Genomic DNA, 19,210 nt, shown 5'->3' with positions numbered 1-19,210 from the left:
CTATTTCACTCCAGCGTATACTAACCTACCGTATCTCACTTCCTATTCAAAGTTTCATGCAATTGTGGTGTTTGAACAAATTGACTGTAGAGTTGTACCGTTTAGAAAATTTAGATCCTGTACCAAATAGATATCTGTTCCCTTGGTCTCATATGAAAGTTGAAGTTTTAAAACACAATCAGTTTCAACCTTTATCCTTTGGCCTGGCTTGCCCTGGTCTTAACCAGACCTGCTTCATTCATATCACTAATTGAAGTCTGGCTCTTTTTCAGCTTTTTTTTTTTTTTTTTTGACAGTGGCTGTATGCAGTAATACTGCCATTCATATCTGCCAAGCTCTAGCTCTGAGTTTCAGGTGTCTCAGAGATATGCATTGTTCCAAAGACCAATCAGGTTATACGCTAGGGGATCAGCATCTCAAAGTTAGAGATAGGCCTTACAATTCAGGGATAGAGTTAACTGCTGTAAGAGCTTACAGTCTAGGGACTATTACAATTATTGTGTCCACTTTAGGCTATGTTCTAAGATTCAATTCTGAGTTTACACATTGTAGTTAGTCCATATTGGTGAGGCATCATCCCTCTCACCATGTTTTCTCCAACACTTTTACTCCTATATTTATATTTTCCTACAATTTTATAGAGTTATATTCACATACCATACATTTATCCACAGTGTACAATCAGTTGTTCATGGTATCATCATAAAGTTGTACATTTATCACCACAATCAGCACTTGAACATACTGATTACTACAAGAAAAATTGTTTTGTTTTTTTTTTTAGCAATAAGAAAAAATGATAAAAAGAAAAATAACATGTCATACAATACAATATACTACTAAGGAAAGCACATAACACCACTACCAAGAATCCCATATTCCTCCCCTATATCCCCCTCTCATATACATTTAGCATTGGCATATTGCCTTTGTTACATTTAATGGAGGTATATTACAATGTTACTGTTGACCATAGACTCCAGTTTGCTTTGATTATGTTTTTTCCTGAATACCATCCCTTTTTCAGATTTCTACATGGTTGACATTCATTTGCTTTCCCACATGCAAAAGCATTTTTATATTTGTATATTTAGTAACAGTCATTGGCCACTCCAGTTTCTGCCACGTTGTACAGTCCCAGTCTTTATCATCTATCTTTACCTCTGGTGTCATACATTCTCCTATCCCACCTCTTTCAGCTTGTTGCTATACTTTAAGGCGTACCCTTTAGGACGTATGTTGGGCCTTGTTTTTCAGCCACGGGACTCAAAAGCTATTGAAATAAGCAAGAAGAGATGAACGTCATTAAGACTCTGTATAATAAAGTTATTTTCATTCCAAAATGGGTAGATGTTTGGAGATATTACAATTTATGAACTTTAAAGGGATCTTAAATTTCTTTCACAATATTGCTGAATTTTAATAAAATGGGAAGTCCAAATCAGGGAAGGTAACCAAGGTGATGAAAGCCAGTCATTTAGCAAAACAAAAAGATTTTGGCTTATGTTCTAAGTGTTCTATAGTTCTCAACCCTATTCTGAGTAATCAAAAAGATCTACATAACTCACATATCTTTAGAGTTACAAAAATTACCACATTGTTATTAGTAGAAGCAAATGTGTGCCTGTTAATTCACAAAAAACTATGTGCAGAGGATCTCTGGATAACATATTGTACAAATATGGCAGCAAAGAAGATTGTGGCATAAAAGGATCTGTCCTAAACACATAATTAATCATAAGGGTAGAATCTTGAAAAGAAAAAAAAAATTAAGATTCATGTGGATTTAAAGTGAGGTAAATTATGCTAGTTGTATTTTTGTTCACATGTTAGGTGAGCTTCACTTTTTAATATATATGTTGCATCCCAAATTCCCTTGGTGAATTTTTATTCATTTTGCCTTGTTTGTTTAGCTAGTTTGTGTGTTGTCATTATATTTTCAGCAGTGTGAACCATATGTAGAAACTTATTTTTTCTGAATTAAGGGTAGTCTTCTTAGTTGTTTCAAGAAAAACAAAACCTACAGTAGTATATAAATGCCCCCTGTAAGTCTGTTAGGTTTTTAAAATATTAAGCCACATTGTTATAAATAGATGTGGTTTGGTGACTGCATTGGTATGTTAAGCAGAATAAAATGTAAAACATCTACTTGAAAGGGTAAGGTATGAAGTGGTTTTTTTGTTTGTTTTTAAATCAAGCCTTTTAGAACCAAAAAACCTTTAGAATTTAAATGAACTATTACTTCTGATGTGGAGCATATTAACATAATTACAAACTGTTTTATATACTCATAGTCATTGCTAAGTTGATGTTCAAACCTTTGATTAAGAAGTCACATAGCTGGATGTGTTCAGACAGCTGTGTAATCTCTCCTATTCACAAAACAGAGGTAACTGCTTTTTTCTGTCCCTGTATTTATTGCTACAAATTTGTCTTTCTCCTGTAGCTATAATTTTAATGGTGAAATACTAAAATACTGTATTTTTATGTATTCTGTAACTTAAAAGTTAACAAAAGCCAGGCTGCTCATTCAGGCCCTTGCCTTGTCACTCCCTGGTGCAACTTGTCTCTTCTGTCCTTATCAGAGTATCTCAGAGCTTAGTTGAGTCGTTTATCTTAAAAGAGCAGGAGGCAGGCTTTTAGGGAGTAAGCTACATGTTCCAGTATAACAGGCACCAATGCTGTTTGACTTGAAAAACATTTGATCTCTTACATGAACAGCCCATGTCACCGAAATAGGGACTATAGCTGGGCTGTTGTTCAGTTTTCTGTTATTTTAGCTTTAAAATAACTATTAGTGCTGCTCCAAAATCTCCGTGTGTAAAACTGTATATTGGCTGTTACCCCAGGACTCGTAAGTAAACAAGGTGATACGTGTGGCCAAGAGGGAGCATATTTTGTTAGCTTTGTTTTTAAATAAGAACCTTCCTATCTAAAGATGGTTTTTGTCTAATCCCAGATACTGTGCTGCATGACATTGTTTGTGTCAATTTGCAGACCTATCATCTTAAAACAGATTTTTGTTGTGTTGTTAATGAGTGTGCTCAGTTACTATTGACTGTGAATTGTCATGTTTTTTCTCTTAATAACGAAGCATTTCGTTTTCTAATGAAGGTTAACTTCAGAGATCCTGCACAATTCCCTAAGTACAGCAGTTTATATAGCAATTGTAAATGGGCAAGCAAGAATTTAAGGGGTATGTTTATTAGACTTGCATATTATTTGCTTTATTTTAAAATATTCAATTTTTGGTAATTTCTGTGCTGGGAGTGGTTTGACAGTTGGAATCAGATAGCAGTATTTAAAGAACAGAAAATAAAATTTGTAAAATGAAATTGATGTTTTCTTCCTCTTAAAGAATATCTCTTGTTACAATAGTGGTAGAATGGCAGCTTATTATAGTAGTGGTGGAATGGTAGCAGATAATTTTAATCCTCCCTTTCTTCCTTCCTCTGTATATGTTTATTTTTAAGAGCCTTATTTGTTTTCCCAAATTGAATTCTTTTCTGATATGATTCAACGCTACATGGCCACCCAGCACTTGCTTTGAATGTAACCTAAACTACATACATCAGCTGGCGCAGGCATAATTGGTTGAAAGGCAGCCATCTATCTGGGGAATTCTTCTAAATACTGAATGTACCACGTGCTTTGATATGACATATCTGTAATATCTCTGAATACAGAAAGCACTTTCTACGTTAGCTGTGGGTGTTAAAACAGTAGTGTGTTTTAAGAATATGTGCTGTGCAAATTCTGGCCTGTGAGGTAATGACAAGTGTTTGCCTGCGTAGACAATATATTTTCCCCACTGAGATCCCCACACACCTAGTTTCCCTCAAGCTCATCATCTCTGTCAGGTTAATCAATAGGCACCGTATGGCAGAGGGTCAGTAATCAGTGTCATCGTGCCTTTAAATCGTGTTGAAAATTTGCTTAAAGCCTGGGCCAATTAACATCGAGATGATGAATGGATGGGAAGATGGGAAGAGCCTGACGCTCAGGGGCTTTGTGAGGAGGAGATGCTCAGCTGTTGAGCAGCAGACACCAGCGAATAAAATCAGCCATTCATGTGAGCTCAGTCCACCCACTCTTAATGATAATGTCAATCTAGCAAAATATATACACATTGGAGTTGTCACGAGTTCATAAATCAAAGGAGTTTGTCAAAGGCATTCAGATTAACGAGGCAGCAGCAATAACAAGTCAAATTTGCATAGAGAATTGCTCGAATCTCAGTAAATTATGATCCTGTTTTTCATTTGATTATTTGCTAATGTCTCAAGAGGGAGAATGATTATATTAGCATGCAAAATCTACTCCAGAAGTAGAAATCTGAGGTATAGAAGACCAGCACACATGACAATTAATCAGTTTCTGCATACTAGCATAAATGCACAAGGCCCAGAAATGAACTTCTTTTTTATTATTATTTCTCCTTGCTACTGATCCAAATGGTTCAGCTTGACAGAGACTTTATATTGCTTTAACAGTGTGCTGAATTGTGCCTGCAGGCAAGACATAGTTATGCAGCTATAACCAACCTATCCATCTGCCAACCAGATTGGAATTCTCCTATCCAAGGCTTCCATTAACCCCCACTGACAGCTCCAAACAGGATTAAGAATTTGGAAGCATAAAAAATAGTTGTTCTTTGCAAATATACACAATCCCTTTGCATTTTGAGAAAGGCTGCATCTGTAGTGTTTTATAATTAGTCTCAGACAATGTAGTAGGGTGAAAAACTTACTTGGCAGTTTTTTGACCTCTGCCATAGAAGGTTAGGCAGTACTCATGAAAGTCCTGTCTGTTTGGTTGTCCCAGAGAGTGCTTTCCATTTTATCTGGTTCCTAGCACTGTGCTTGGACTAGGTGTATAACTAGAAAACATCATTCTTTGAAAGCTTTACATGGAGGATCTTGTTGAAATTTAGCAATATAAGGAGGCTTTGATGTGGATGTGATTTAATAGAGTATGTCAGATGATAACATGCTGGAGAAGCAATGTACATGAAAACATGCCAGAGAATATAAGATTATATTATAACTTGTATAAGAGGATACTTCAGTCCCTCCATAAAACTGTTCCTTGCATAGGATTCTTCAATCAGCTTCTGAACTTGAATGACCCAAGTTTTCCCCATAGTATGCTAAAAGGGTTAAAAAAATTATGTAAATATCCCCCCATACACACAATGTTTTATTGATGTCACCTTTTGTAAGAATTTGAATGATTTTATCCATGTGGCTAAATTACCTTTTAACCTTGTAGAAGAATAATTGTTTCTATTTTTGTAAATTGCAAATCACATATATTTGGAGGCTATAATTTGCCCCAAGTCACAAAATAAGTTAGTGGGAAAAATATTAATCCAGTTACTAACTTACCAGTCAAGTCCTCTGTGTGATTTTTGCAGCCAGTTACTAGAAATTGGTCTCAAGATGTTTTTTCCTGAGCGGGTTGTCATTCAACATGATGATGAGCAAATGATTCCTTTATAAAAATGTTTTTCAAAACCGCAGTTTTTAATTCACCACAATCTACCTACTTTGCTAAAATGATACAATTTTCTTGGTTACAGAGTTCTTTGAACTCTCCTAATGAAGAATGTGGCATAGGTGGAAGATGCTACTTCTGGTTTTAGAGCTGGTTATTTTCCTCATAACAGACGTCTATTCATATAGGCACAGGCTCTGTTGCACTATCCAACCTTGAGCAAAATGCTTACTCAAAGATTATTGTAAGTCATTATGAGTGCCTGACTTTTCATCACTGTGTAAATTAATATGGTTTTTATTTGATTATATAATCAACTCTTAATTATCCATGTCATCAGGAGTTGTGTGTTCAAACAGATAACTGAAAACAGTAAATAAGCCACTTACTAGTTTGTGGAGGATATTGCCCCAGCCATAAACTTGTTGTTTGCTACCATCGAAACGTTCTCTACTTCTTGTTTTGGACACCAAAAAACTGTGAAAAGTTTGAAATGCTGGTTATCCACAGAAGAACTTTTCCCTGTAAATCAAGGATCAGGAAACATTTTCTCTAAAGGGCTACATAGGATATATTTTAGACTTTGTGGGCCATATGATCTCTATTGTGACTACTCAACTCTGCCATTGTAGCACAAAAGCAGCCATAGACAAAAGATAAATGAAAATGAATGGCTGTGGCTATGTTCCAATAAAACTTTATTTACAAAAATAGGCAGGGGGCCAGAGTTTCCCAACTCTTCCTTTAAATTAGCATACTAGCGTTATGAGTGAGTAGGCTGGTAGGATTGTAGTTCAGCTATCACTTCGCAGTTTTTCTGCTATGAAAACTATTTTTAAGCTAGCTGGACAATGTGGGTATAGAGATCCAATTATTTATTAAGCACCTGTAATCTATATTAAGTAGTGTGTTGGCAGGTAGAGGGAGCTAAAAGACTTTGCAAATAAAGCTTTCAACCTTACTGGGTAGTTGAGAGCAATAGGCAAAAAATTATCTAATTAAGTGCCCAGTTGTGTAGATCAAGACAAAAATGTTGAATGAATTTCTAGTAGAAAAAGATGGAGTAGTTCTATGGTTTCTTAGAGAAGATGTCAGTTGAACCTCATTTTAAGAATGGATAGGCCTAATGTAAACTATGGACTATAGGTAGTAGTACATTATAATAACATTTTCTCATCAGTTGTAATAAAGGTACCACATGAATGCAAGATATTAAAAATAGGGGTGGTCATATGGGAACTCTGTATTTTGTGCATGATCTTTCTGTAAATCTACAACTTTTCTAACAAAAAAAGAATAATGGATAGGATTTGATTAGATTAAATAATCTTTTTGTGATTATAATTTTTGAGTGAACAGGACTAGCATTAAAGATTCTTCCAGTCTGAAACTTTCATGTTCACATCACATGTTTGTGAAACTGTGAAGAGACTTGATTAACTAGGGTGGAATATGTATGTTGAGGGAAATAACTTGATGTAATATAGCAGAAAATTCTGGAAGGTCCTGAAAACCAGACCTAGAACTTTGTACTTGATTTCATGGAAACAAAGAGCCACCATGAGACTAGTGGTATTTTAAAAAGATTAATCTGGCAATAATAGATTCAATCCAACAAACATTTGAAAAACTGCTATTGTATTCTCCAGCCATGTATCTAGCCCCTGCTGTATAAAGATGAAAAAGAAACTGGCCCTGCCTGAGGGAACTTACAGTCTAGGGTGGGGTGGGAGACATGTTCATTAATATATGCAGTATAAGGAATAAGAGCTAAATTGAAAATCAGAATAAAATGCTTGGTTTCTGAGTGGTTAATTTCAACTCGGGGTTGGTAGGGGATAAACATAGGCTTCTCAGAGAAGGTATCATTTTAGCTGAGTCTTGAATCAGGATGAAGAGATTGAGAAAAAGGATATTTCACATAGAGGGGATAAGATTAGCAAAAACATGGGGATGAGAAAGGGCTTTTCTTATTTCGGAGAATGATAAATAATGTCATGTAAATGGTGCACAGACTTTGATTGAAAGCTGAAGTTGGCCAGATTGTGGTTGCTATAAGAAGAAGCTTGGACTTATCCTGTAGATATCAGAGAGCTCTAAAAGGTTTATGAGCAGAGGTGTCACAGAGCTAAAAAGGTTTTTTGAGCAGGGGAGAAACATGATGGACCTTGTTCCAGTTTGCTAGAGCTGCCATTATGCAAAATACCAGAAATGGATTGGCTTTTATAAAGGGGATTTATTAGGTTACAAATTTATAGTTCTAAGGCCATGAAAATGTCCAAATTAAGGCATCAACAAGAGGATGCCTTCACTGAAGAACGGCTGATAGCTTCTGGAACACCTCTGTCAACTGGGAAGCACATGGCTGGCATCTGCTGGTCCTTTCCTCCCGGGTTGTGTTTCAAAACGGCATTCTCTAAAATGTCCCGGGGTCTCTTTTTGCTTCTCCAGGGCAAACTCTGGGCTTCGTCTCTTAGCTTAGCATCTCCAAATGTCCTTCTGTCCACATCTCCAACCCATCTCTAAGTGTCAGCAAGCATTTGGGTCTGTGTCAGCTCTTAGATCCTCTCTTAAATAATCCAGTGAACTAATCAAGACCCACCCTGAATGGGTGGGGCCCCACCTCGATGGAAATATTCTAATCACAAGTATCACCCACAGTTGGGTGAGTCACACCTCCATGGAAACACTCAATCAAAAGTTTCCACCCTAATCAAAAGACTAATAAATCTGCCCCCACAAGATTGCATTAAAGAACATGGCTTTTGGGGGGGGGGGGCATAATATATCCAAACCAGCCCAGAACTCTTTTTAGAAAGAATCTGACGGTAGTGTATAAAATGGATCAGATAGAGATTTAGGCAAGAATATCAGGAGGTCAATATCAATAGTGATAGCACTGTTAAGAGGTGATGAGGGGTCTGGACTAGAGTAGAGGCAGTGTAAATGCAGAGGTAGGATCAGATCTATTAAAATAGATGCTTCAAAGGAAAAATTGAAGACTTGAGATTGGCCAGATATGTTCAAAGAAAAAAGGTATACGTCAAAGGAGTTCTGTCTGGGATAAAAAGGAAAAGTTGAGTGGGAAAGAGCTGACCTAGAATGGGTAAGAATGGTGAAAGATTGGTTTCAATTTGTGTATGTTGATTTTGAGACAATTTATATGTCTGTAATATGAATACTTCTTGTTTGATGTGATTACTTTTTCTTTTTTATTAAAAAGTATCACCCTCAGGATACTTTTGGAAACAGTTTATCTAAAATACATCTCTGAGATCTACTGTCATGAGATTTAGCAATAATTTCATTTATTGACTTTTTCCTACCCAAACCATTGCAGGTGTTACCACTTGAATGCTTTCAAGCTGTCAGTGAGAGTTTTATGCTGCCCTTTTTAATTCTAAACTAGTAAGTGCTGGACTAAGAGATAAATATTTGGGTTCATATAAATGGTAGCAAGTTATGTAGTATACTTTTCAGAAATATTTTAATATAATGTTGCTGTTGGTTGAATGTTGTTACTTGAAGACTAAAAAGACCTGTGGATCATCTACTATAATGAAGTATTCCATCTGAGTAATGTGAATGAGTTGCTCAGAGTAGCCAAATTTTTCTAGTTGGTTTTGGATTAGGTGGTAGAATATGATTTTTTAGTTATATTTAATGGCATTTCCCCCCTAAATATATTTATGCTTATCTGACATTTTCCGTTTTCTAACATTTTATTCTAAATTTGATCTATTATCATTTTGTTAATTTTTATTTTGACATAATTGCAGATTTACTGAAAAGTTGCAAGAATAGTATGAAGAATACCCTTAATGCCCTTCACGCAGATTCCCCAAATGTTAATGTTACCTTGTTTGATTTATCTCTTTTTATTTATAGATACATGCACACACACATCCGTTTACATATTATTTTTTTCTGAACCATTTGAAAGTTAGTTACAAAATAATGTCTCTTTACCCCTAAATATTTCCGTATGTTTCCTAAAAACAAGGACATTCTTTTAGATAACCACAGTACAAATTATCAAAATTAGGAAACCAAATGGATAAACAAACTAGTCCAGCCATATAGTGGAATACTCCTCATCAATAAAAAGGAAAGAACTACTGATATATACAACAGTAGTAGTGCCTTTTAAATGCACTACACAAAGTTGAAAAAGCCAGACTCAAAAGATTACGTATTATTTGTAGTCTTTTGTTTCCACTTATATGATATTCTAGAAAAGGCAAAATTATCAGGACAAACCAAAAACAGATAGATCAGTGGTTGCCAGTGGGGAGAGTGGTTGCTATAAAAGGGCAGTACAAGGGAATTTGAGGGGTGATGGAATCGTTGTATATATTGATTGTGGTGGTTGTTACACAACTGTATGCTTTTATCAAACTCATAGAACTATACACCAAAGAGAGTGAATTTTTCTGTATATAAATTTTTAAAGGGTATGGGGGGTAAAGTCAGGAAATTAACACTGATGCAATGTTATTAGCTCATCTATAGACCTTATTCAAATTTTGCCAGTTGTCCCAATAATGTCCTTTATGGGAAAAGAAAATGTCACTTCACAAGATTGCATGTATCAGTTGCATCTCTCTTTAGATTCTTTTCATCTGAAACAATTTCTGTCTTTGAATTTCACATGACCTTGACATTTTTGTTAAATACAGACTAGTAATTTTATAGAATGTTCCTCACTTTGGATTGGTCTGCTGTTTTCTTATGAGTAGATTTAGGTTATGTGTTTTTGGCAAGGATACCTCAGAAGTGATGATGAGTTTTTCTCAGTGTATTGTATCAAGAGGCATGTGATGTCTGTTAGTGGTGTCTACTGGATTTCTCCACTGTGAAGTTACTGTTTTCCCCTTTGAATTAAGTGTCTTACAGAGAAATACTTAGAGATTATGTAACTATGCTATTATTCATCAAATCTTCATCCACTAATTTTAGCATCCATTGATAATTCCTGCTTGCATTAGTTACCTTAGAGTGTATTGTATATAATTTAGCTTGATAATCTTGGGCAATTATGATTACTGCTTATTGGGATGCCTCATAGATAAAGATGCAAGGAATAACTGTGCTGCTGAGCTCTCTGGGTGTTGAGGACCACACACAGGCTTTGAGGACATTTGAGGTGACCACTTAGGTACACGAGACCTCCCTCCCCCCTCGAGACTGTAGAGTTACTCATCCCTTATTCACTGGCTTTACTCTTCACTTTGCTCCTTGCTCCTGAAATTATGACTTTTAAAAGTCCCTACTTCCATTTTATGTAACAATATACACACATTGTTTGATTTGGTTTCTCATGGGGGATGGTCCTGAATAAAAGATTTGGGTTAACCACAAGCTGTAACAAACAATATTCTTTTGCTTTTTTCTCTTTTTCCTGTTTGTTAAAAGTTGTTCTTTTTAATAAAGGAAGCTGTTGCCCTGATGGTGTAGAAAGGGAAAAGAGCTCTTCCACAGCTCTGCATTCTGCTCTCCAGTAGCAATTACGCTTTAGCTCCCTTGACTTTTTCATACCTTAGACATTCTCCTAGTACCCACCGAGTAGTTACCCTTAAAATCTGATAAAATAGTGTCAGTGGTGGTTTGATGGGTTGAGCCCTCCACCATAAGTTTTACCCTTGGGAAGACGGTTGCTGCAAAGGAGAGGCTAGGCCTCCCTATATTTGTGCCTAAGAGTCTCCTCCTGAATGCCTCTTTGTTGCTCAGATGTGGCCCTCTCTCTCTGGCTAAGCCAACTTGAAAGGTGAAATCACTGCCCTCCCCCCTACGTGGGATCAGACACCCAGGGGAGTGAATCTCCCTGGCAACGTGGAATATGACTCCCGGGGAGGAATGTAGACCCGGCATCGTGGGACAGAGAACATCTTCTTGACCAAAAGGGGGATGTGAAAGGAAATGAAATAAGCTTCAGTGGCAGAGAGACTCCAAAAGGAGCCGAGAGGTCACTCTGGTGGGCACTCTTACGCACACTTTAGACAACCCTTTTTAGGTTCCAAAGAATTGGGGTAGCTGGTGGTGGATACCTGAAACTATCAAACTACAACCCAGAACCCATGAATCTCGAAGACAGTTGTATAAAAATGTAGCTTATGAGGGGTGACAATGGGATTGGGAAAGCCATAAGGACCACACTCCACGTTGTCTAGTTTATGGATGGATGAGTAGAAAAATAGGGGAAGAAACAAACAGACAAAGGTACACAGTGTTCTTTTTTACTTCAATTGCTCTTTTTCACTCTAATTATTATTCTTGTTATTTTTGTGTGTGTGCTAATGAAGGTGTCAGGGATTGATTTAGGTGATGAATGTACAACTCTGTAATGGTACTGTAAACAATCGAAAGTACGATTTGTTTTGTATGACTGCGTGGTATGTGAATATATCTCAATAAAATGATGATTAAAAAAAAAAATAGTGTCAGGAGGAAGAAAGTTTGGGATTTGGGCTAGATCGTTACCACTCATCCCATTAGGTTAAGATCAATATTTTTTACTTGGCAATTCAGTATAGAGGAGTTGAGCATAATTTTGTTTTAGCCTAAGTACCTTTAGGATGAAAATGTGATTTGTCATGTCTTCAATATAACGCAGTTCCACCAAAGAGTAATTAGGCTTCCAAGTTTATTATAATGATATTTCAACAGAACATAATTAATTTTGAAATATAAGGACCTTATACTTTTGTGAAACAGGTTTAGATTATCTGCTGTGGTATTTTATTTAAAGCAGAGCAGAACTTTGTGGCCTGAAGAATAGTTAATTACAAATTATAAGGTTTTATAATTGACTATGGGCTTAAGTTTTTATTATAGAAGACATTTAACTTTGATATTTAGAACAATGATCTATACTTTAAAAAAAGCTAAATATACAAATTGATTTTATGGGCTTGATGTTGACCTTTCCCCTTCTTTATGTGATTCTCTTATGAATGGTGTGTATTGATAGTTTTCTTCTTTGGAATGCTTTATCATAATTATCTTGAACCAAATTCCTTCCCTTCCACCTGTTATAGCTGGCCTCCATTCCTGTTTTTCAAAATGGGGGAAAAAAAACAGAATCTGAAGTTCTTGAGTCCTCGTCCCTTATTTGTAATGTAGCATGTTTTATCTTCTGTGTCTTAATTTTAGGGACCTTTACCTTAAAGTGATCATCACAAATATAAAATATCAGAGAATTAATCTCAAGTAAAGATTATACGAGAGTGCCCAAAAGGAACACTTTGACATACTGGCCTCTCAGTCAACTAAAGGTAACACACAAGGCACACAAATGCTAGCTGGAGGTGCAAGAATCTTAGAATGACACAATATACTTCAACCTTTAGTATCTTTTTAAATGTAATGTTTGATATGTACCAAAAAAGTGTAACTTACACAAAATAATGATTCTTCAGTAATGATTTCATTCTTATATGAAACTTTTCACATAAAACATGTTGTAAACAGTTTCTGGATTTAAAGACAGAGTAACTTTGGTTAGAATGCAGTAAATAAGATGTTAAAACTGCAAGATTGTAAATGTTAATATAAAAGTGAAGTGGTAGAAATTATAACCCAAATAATATGGAATTTGGATTTTCCATACTTGCCATGCAAATAGTAACTTCCATGTGTTGACCAGCAGATTTTTAGTACTTCTGAACTTGTTTTTATAATTGGATTTTTTTTTCCCTCTTCCTAAGTATATAAAAATCCCACTGGCATTCTGGGGTCTTCTAGTTGTCCTTTCAGGTGACAGTGACAAGGCATGGACCCTAATCCTAAACCACTGATTGTTATTGTTTTGAGATAAGGACTACACTATTTTTGTTAAAGAAAATAAAATCAAATCTGTGAAGAGAAGGAAAACAATCGATAAAGAACTATTTTTTTAGGATCCAGGCTTGGAACTCTGTACCAGCCAATTAGTTGAAAACTAATTATTTAAATGAGTCAGAGAAGGTTATAATCATTGTTTCAGTTGTCGTAAGCTAAGTATGAACTAGAGCCTTCTTGTATCCAGTGTTAACCTGCATTTTCAAAGGGTGATAAGCCAGACTTCAAATGAAAGTGTTTTGCTGGTCAGTGCTTAAACATAAATGTAATATGTTTCACCCCCCTACATGCATTTATTTATATACATGGGCATATGTTTTCTTTTATATAATGTCCATATGTATATAAATCTTCAAATGAATAAATGCATAAATCATGGTGTTCTATCTTACAGAATTAGAAATGTAATTCAGTTTACTCCCACAGAATAAGACTGAAGATAATGAGAACTGAATTAAAGCTTACTTTCTTTCACAGAATTCCTCAGAGAGAGAAGACTGTAATAATGGCGAACCCCCTAGGAAGATAATACCAGAGAAGAATTCACTTAGACAGGTATGAAATTCTGTCTTACTTAAACTAAAGTTACCAACAATAAAACAAAAGACAGGAAACCCTTGATTTGCCATTCTTTTAGGCACTAGAGCTTGAATTAAGAGTATTCTGAAGTTGGTCTGGCCATAGTCATCTATTTTAATCAGGTAACATTGTTTTCCCAATCATTTAAAAAAGATACCCTAGGTGTACAAGTACAGAACAGTCAATTGCTTATGTATAGTGAAACAAAATAAAAGAAAAGGTTTTTTTCTTCAGAAAAAATAACTTTAAATGCTTCTTAAGTGCAGATTCATCTTTAATATAGAATTGTATTGGATTGGATAAGATGATACCAGCAGCAGTAAAAATAATTTAAATTTACTTGCATTTATGGCATTGTTTTAGGAGAAAGGTGAATTCTAATATTTGTTGAGCACCCACCATGAACCTGGCACTTATTTAATTTAATCCTCACAATAACCCTGTGAAGTGGCTAGATATGATTTCTGATGAATAGGTGAGGAAAATGAAGGCTTGAAGAAGTTAGATGACATGTCTAGCTAATCATTGGGTACTTCCACTTCTGCTTTCTGACTCCTGTTTGCATACTGTGTTAATTTAGGGGGAAAAGTACTGGAAACCGTAGCACACACATTTTTTATTTACTGTATGTTAAATTATTTTGGATGGACACTTCCTTTTTTTTTAAATAAAAGTAATTGTTTAGTAAATAGAATTGAATCAATTTAGGAACCTTTGTTAAAATACTGAATAAGATAAATTTGGAGGTGGAAACACTCTGCCCACTACACAGAAACAACTGTTGGAAAACAATGACACCACAAAAAGTTTTGGCAACATTATTTAAGCTAACAAACGAATTTTCACTCTGCAAAGTTATAAATTAATTTTAATAGGCTGATCCAGATGGTCCATTTGGAAAATGGATAGGCTGATCTGTTGAAAATTAAACTAAATTTATCTCTCTCATACTTCAAACTGAAGCAAAAGAGAGAATCGTGCCTATTAAGTCCAGCACATACAGATGGACCAGCAGGTCACACATGGGACTAATCTGATTCATTTTAAAAATAAATGCATACATTATTGAATTATTTTCTACTTTCAAGATCTGTTGTGTGCAGTATTTGAAACAGATTTAATGTTTGTTTTTTTTTTACTGCTGTTTTAGCAGGTTCTCTTCACCCTCTCCACTTCAGTTTAACAACTAGTGTTCCAAAATGATTTTTCTAATATCTGTCTTTCAGTGTTGAGATCCAAGCTCTAGAGATTAATTAGGTCATGAGGCTCTTCCCCCTCCCTTCTTTGTAAAGGTTTTTATTTCCATTGTCTTTGTGAAGAGCATGAACTCAATGTTCTTGGAAAGAGAAATGGCCTTTAGAAACTGGGAAGTAGGAGATCCTCCTGGGGCCCTCAGAGTCTTTTAGCTTCTGGGTGTTTTAACAGCCCCCATGAATGCAGATTTGTAAATTTATTGCAGAGCCATCTGGTTTTTTGCTCGAACCAGATTACTTTTGGCTTGTGTCTGTCTATTGTGGTGGTCACTCCCTGGGAGCTTGCCCTCTCAGTCTTAGGGAAGAGTGATGAATAGCAGGGGTCAATAGAAGCCAGTCACAGGGCAGCTGTCCAGGACTGCCCTGAACTTGATTACCCCACTGCTGACTTTTTTTTTTTAAGGTAGGACATAATATGTAAGCTGTTTAAACTCCCTCTTTACTTAGTTGCGTATGACAGTAATGAAGTGCCATTTGCTGTTTTGTGTGTTTGTTTTTGGTTTTGTAGTCAAGTTCTATAGATAAAAAGGTATCAGAGTTGCCTTATACCTAGGGTTGATGTAGGTAGGATTTGTATCATGTAGGTCAATCCCTTAACTTGAGATTCTTTTGCACACGTTTCTAATAAGATTTCAGGAACACTTTCACCATTGATTATAAAAATCACAGCTATGTTGTAACCAGTTTTGTTTTGTTTTAAACTGTTATAGTCTACATATATTATTCTAAAGTAGTTTTTGCCATTGTTGATAGGACATGACTACTACATGTTAATTTGGAGAGCTATTTAAATATTGAAAGAAGGGTTTATTAACTACAAGTCCTACAGACATTGAAAGGAAAACAAGGGAATATTATGAATAACTCTATGCCAAAAATCGATAACTTACATGATATGGACAAATTCCTTTAAAAATACAACTTACTAAAACTAACACTAAGGCAAGACAGAAAATCTGAGTAGCCCTGTCTATTAAAGAAATAGAATTCATTATCAGAAGGACTATGTTGCTTCACTGGTGAATTCTGTCAAATATTTATGGAAGACATAACACCAGTCTTATGCAGACTCTTCGAGAAAACATATAAGTAAAGACTGCTTCCTGGATTGTATTCTGAGGCCAGCATAACCATACAGACCTGACAAAGACATTACCAGAAAACGAAAATATTGAAGGAGAATGTTAGCAGACACCTACTCCTTGTGTCACTAAGTCATTTGTTTACCTGCTTTTTCCATTTCATTTCCAACATCAGAAGGAGGCAGAGTTGGGTGGGAAAAAGAAAAGTAGTGTATCCTTTTAAAGAAGTTAATTTTCTTAGTTTCAGAATAATCTTCTCTCCTCTTGGCACTAAGCATGAACTTTTATTTAAAAGATGCACAAAGTAGCTGCAGTTGCCTTTCTACTGTCACTCCTAAAATGTGAAGCCAAGGAAACCATAGCCACTGTTTTAATATTTTTTATTCATATCTGCAAACAAGGGCAAAGGCCTGGGAGGAGACATGAAAGTACTCATTATGTTTTGAAAATGTAGCCTTACAACATGCAACTCCTTCTTCGCTTCACATTGGTGCTAATAGGATCTGTCAGCCCTGCCTTTCTCTGTAATTGAGTAAATTGTGACCGCTGTCTAAGCCCTTCCCCATCCCCCATTCCCTTTGTCTATGTGTCCACTTACCATCCTGAGAACGTGGGCAGTGATAAATAAAGCATTGAGTAGAGCTCTCTCAACTCTTTGAAAGCAGCATGATGCTAGCCCTCTAGTTATATTTCTTTAAGTGTTTACGTTTTTCTGTACTCTTTCTCTTGTGTAGCTGGAACCCTGGGGATGCAAAGCCATGAGAGAGGCCAAGAAGCTAACAAAGTAGCTGTCTCCCTTGTTAGCTTGTTCCTTTATTCTTTAAAAACAAGATAAAAACCATCTGGCTCAGGGCATTACATTTTCCTCCCCCATGCACCTCTATAGATGGAGACTTCACCTGCAGTGAGGGTTTACATTGATTAGGGAGGGAGCAGTAATTCAAGCTTCCATCCTCTTCAAGGATACTTGGCAGTCTTTAAAGGTGCTGACCCACTGAGTTAAACTGTCAGGGGAGGATAAAAAAGTATCTTCATCCCAGGAGGTAACAGCTGCCAGGTTTTCAACACCTTGCATGCTGCTGGAAAAATGTCACATATGTCAGCTGAAAGAAAAATGACTCTGTTGTCATCTTCTGTTAATGACTGGGCCTTATAAAAGGAACTATATAAGCCTTTTAGAAGGAATACGTAGCTGTTTTCCTTGTTCATCATAACCACTCTAACCCCCTCCCCCATAAATTCCTACATTGTTCTAAGTGTTGCCTTAGAGTAGCTTCACAAAAAATAGCAGTGAAGAACTTAAAATTAAAACAGCCCAGTATAAGCGTGAAAGTCTTATGTGCATCGCTTCTTTATACAGTTGGATGAGAGAAAAAAAGCACACCACTGACATAGAAAATGATATTGTAGTGTGTATTAAACAACAACAACAAAGTCGTTCATAAGCCAATGAACTGAGAGAAAACATACTGTATTTTTGCTCTTTGGAGGACAATTTGTTTTCAAGAAGCATCCAGATGGGTAAATCCCACGACATTTCTGTTTTCAGGAGAGTCACTTCTTTCTTCCTTAAAAAAAAGAAAAGGAAAAAAACCCCACAGAATTTCATTTAGTAGCTCTGTAATGTTTGTATATGATGGCATTCCCTTCTTTCTGATTTGATTGATGAGGGAAAAAGGTTTAATGAAGTCCCTGATACCAGGCAGGCAGGATTTTTTTCTATTTGTTTTAGGTTAGTCATTTTAATTGTATTGAGTAATTAGAAGGTACACACAGCCAAGGGAGCTTTGTTCTGATAATTGCTCAAGAAAACGCATTCCCTATCTTCCATTGCTTTGTCTTAAGACACTTCTCCCTCTAGTGGCAATAGTAAGCACTTTGACTTGGCAGTAGATAAGGTGTAATTGCAATATGACAAACTATGCTTAAGGGACTATCTTGTAAATACTTTAGTTTGGTGTTTGGCATTATTTCATTATATATGTGTGTTTTTTCCCATATGAAACGTCTTACCTTTTTTTTTGCCTGAAGTGTTTTGGGCTTCAGATGGAAAAAAAATTGCCTGAGATGTTTATTAAAAAAAAAAAAAAAAACGAAACACAGTGCATCCTGGGTAATGTTTTGCAGCTTGACTTAATTTTAGTCATCTGTTTTAATTACCTATTTATAAAAATGCTTTTGCATTTGTAGACATTATTTAATACTTTGGAAGAAGCACCTCATTTGAAATAAATAAATAAATATACTTATTTTAAATGGTCTGTGTAAGAAACCTTAAAGGTAATTAATGTAGGTCTCTTAAGTGAGACAAAAGTGATGTTTCCAAGTCTGATGAAGTTATTTGTTTATATAACTTCCTACTTCTGCTGAATCCTTTGGAGTCTAATAACTTTTTTTTAAAAAAAAAAAAAAACGTGGTTTGGCAATTTGTGCCTAGCTACAAAAACCCTTGTTCAAAAAGAAGCAATTTAATAACCAGCTTTCTTAAAATTACTTTGAGGAAGGAAGACTGTATAGGGGGTTGGTATTTGTTTTGTTTTTATTTCAGTGTAATCATTCTTTGATAAATTGTGTAATCACTGACTTAGTAGAAAAAATATTATTGAACTCCTGGGTTGCAGTGACCATAAAAAGTATATTTTCATATAGAGACTTAGATACTATGAATAAATTATAAAGGAAACAGCTTATATGCTTGTTGAAGTCCATATGGGCCCAATTCATTTTGTGTTCGGTGCTTAATCTGATGTACCATTAAAAAAAAAGAAAAAGGAAAAAAGCCTATTGTGCCCAGCTGCATGAGTCCTAAAAAAATCTTCCCTGAGAACAACATGGAATGAGATCAGATACAGCTTTGCATCTATTGAATGAAATTCAGAAGCATGTGTGTGGCATTTTTAAAGCCCAGTTCCAGCTTCCCTAGGATGTCACTTTGTGAGTTTGCTTTTTCTGTAACATATT

The 19,210-nt window shown here is 35.7% G+C and overlaps 1 protein-coding gene across 12 annotated transcripts in view; it reads left to right on the top strand.

The window, feature by feature from the left end:
* BTRC (beta-transducin repeat containing E3 ubiquitin protein ligase) overlaps positions 1-19,210 on the top strand; it is a 227,594-nt gene that overhangs the window by 118,017 nt on the left and 90,367 nt on the right. For 6 of the 12 annotated variants that reach the window (XM_037804153.1, XM_037804157.1, XM_037804155.1 and 3 more), the window contains one exon: positions 13,813-13,890. The exons of 3 other annotated variants lie outside the window; for them this stretch is intronic. In XM_037804153.1, the coding sequence (XP_037660081.1) occupies positions 13,813-13,890 (78 nt within the window). Of the gene's footprint in view, positions 1-2,697; positions 2,855-3,088; positions 3,197-8,836; positions 8,905-12,648; positions 12,771-13,812; positions 13,891-13,972; positions 14,037-19,210 lie in introns of those variants that run through there. 3 more of the 12 variants (XM_037804162.1, XM_037804160.1, XM_037804161.1) reach the window with 3 other exon arrangements.

Source organism: Choloepus didactylus, chromosome 15 (assembly GCF_015220235.1).
Source record: "Choloepus didactylus isolate mChoDid1 chromosome 15, mChoDid1.pri, whole genome shotgun sequence".
NCBI classification, from domain to species: domain Eukaryota; kingdom Metazoa; phylum Chordata; class Mammalia; order Pilosa; family Megalonychidae; genus Choloepus; species Choloepus didactylus.
This window is presented reverse-complemented; position numbering and strand designations above follow the sequence as displayed.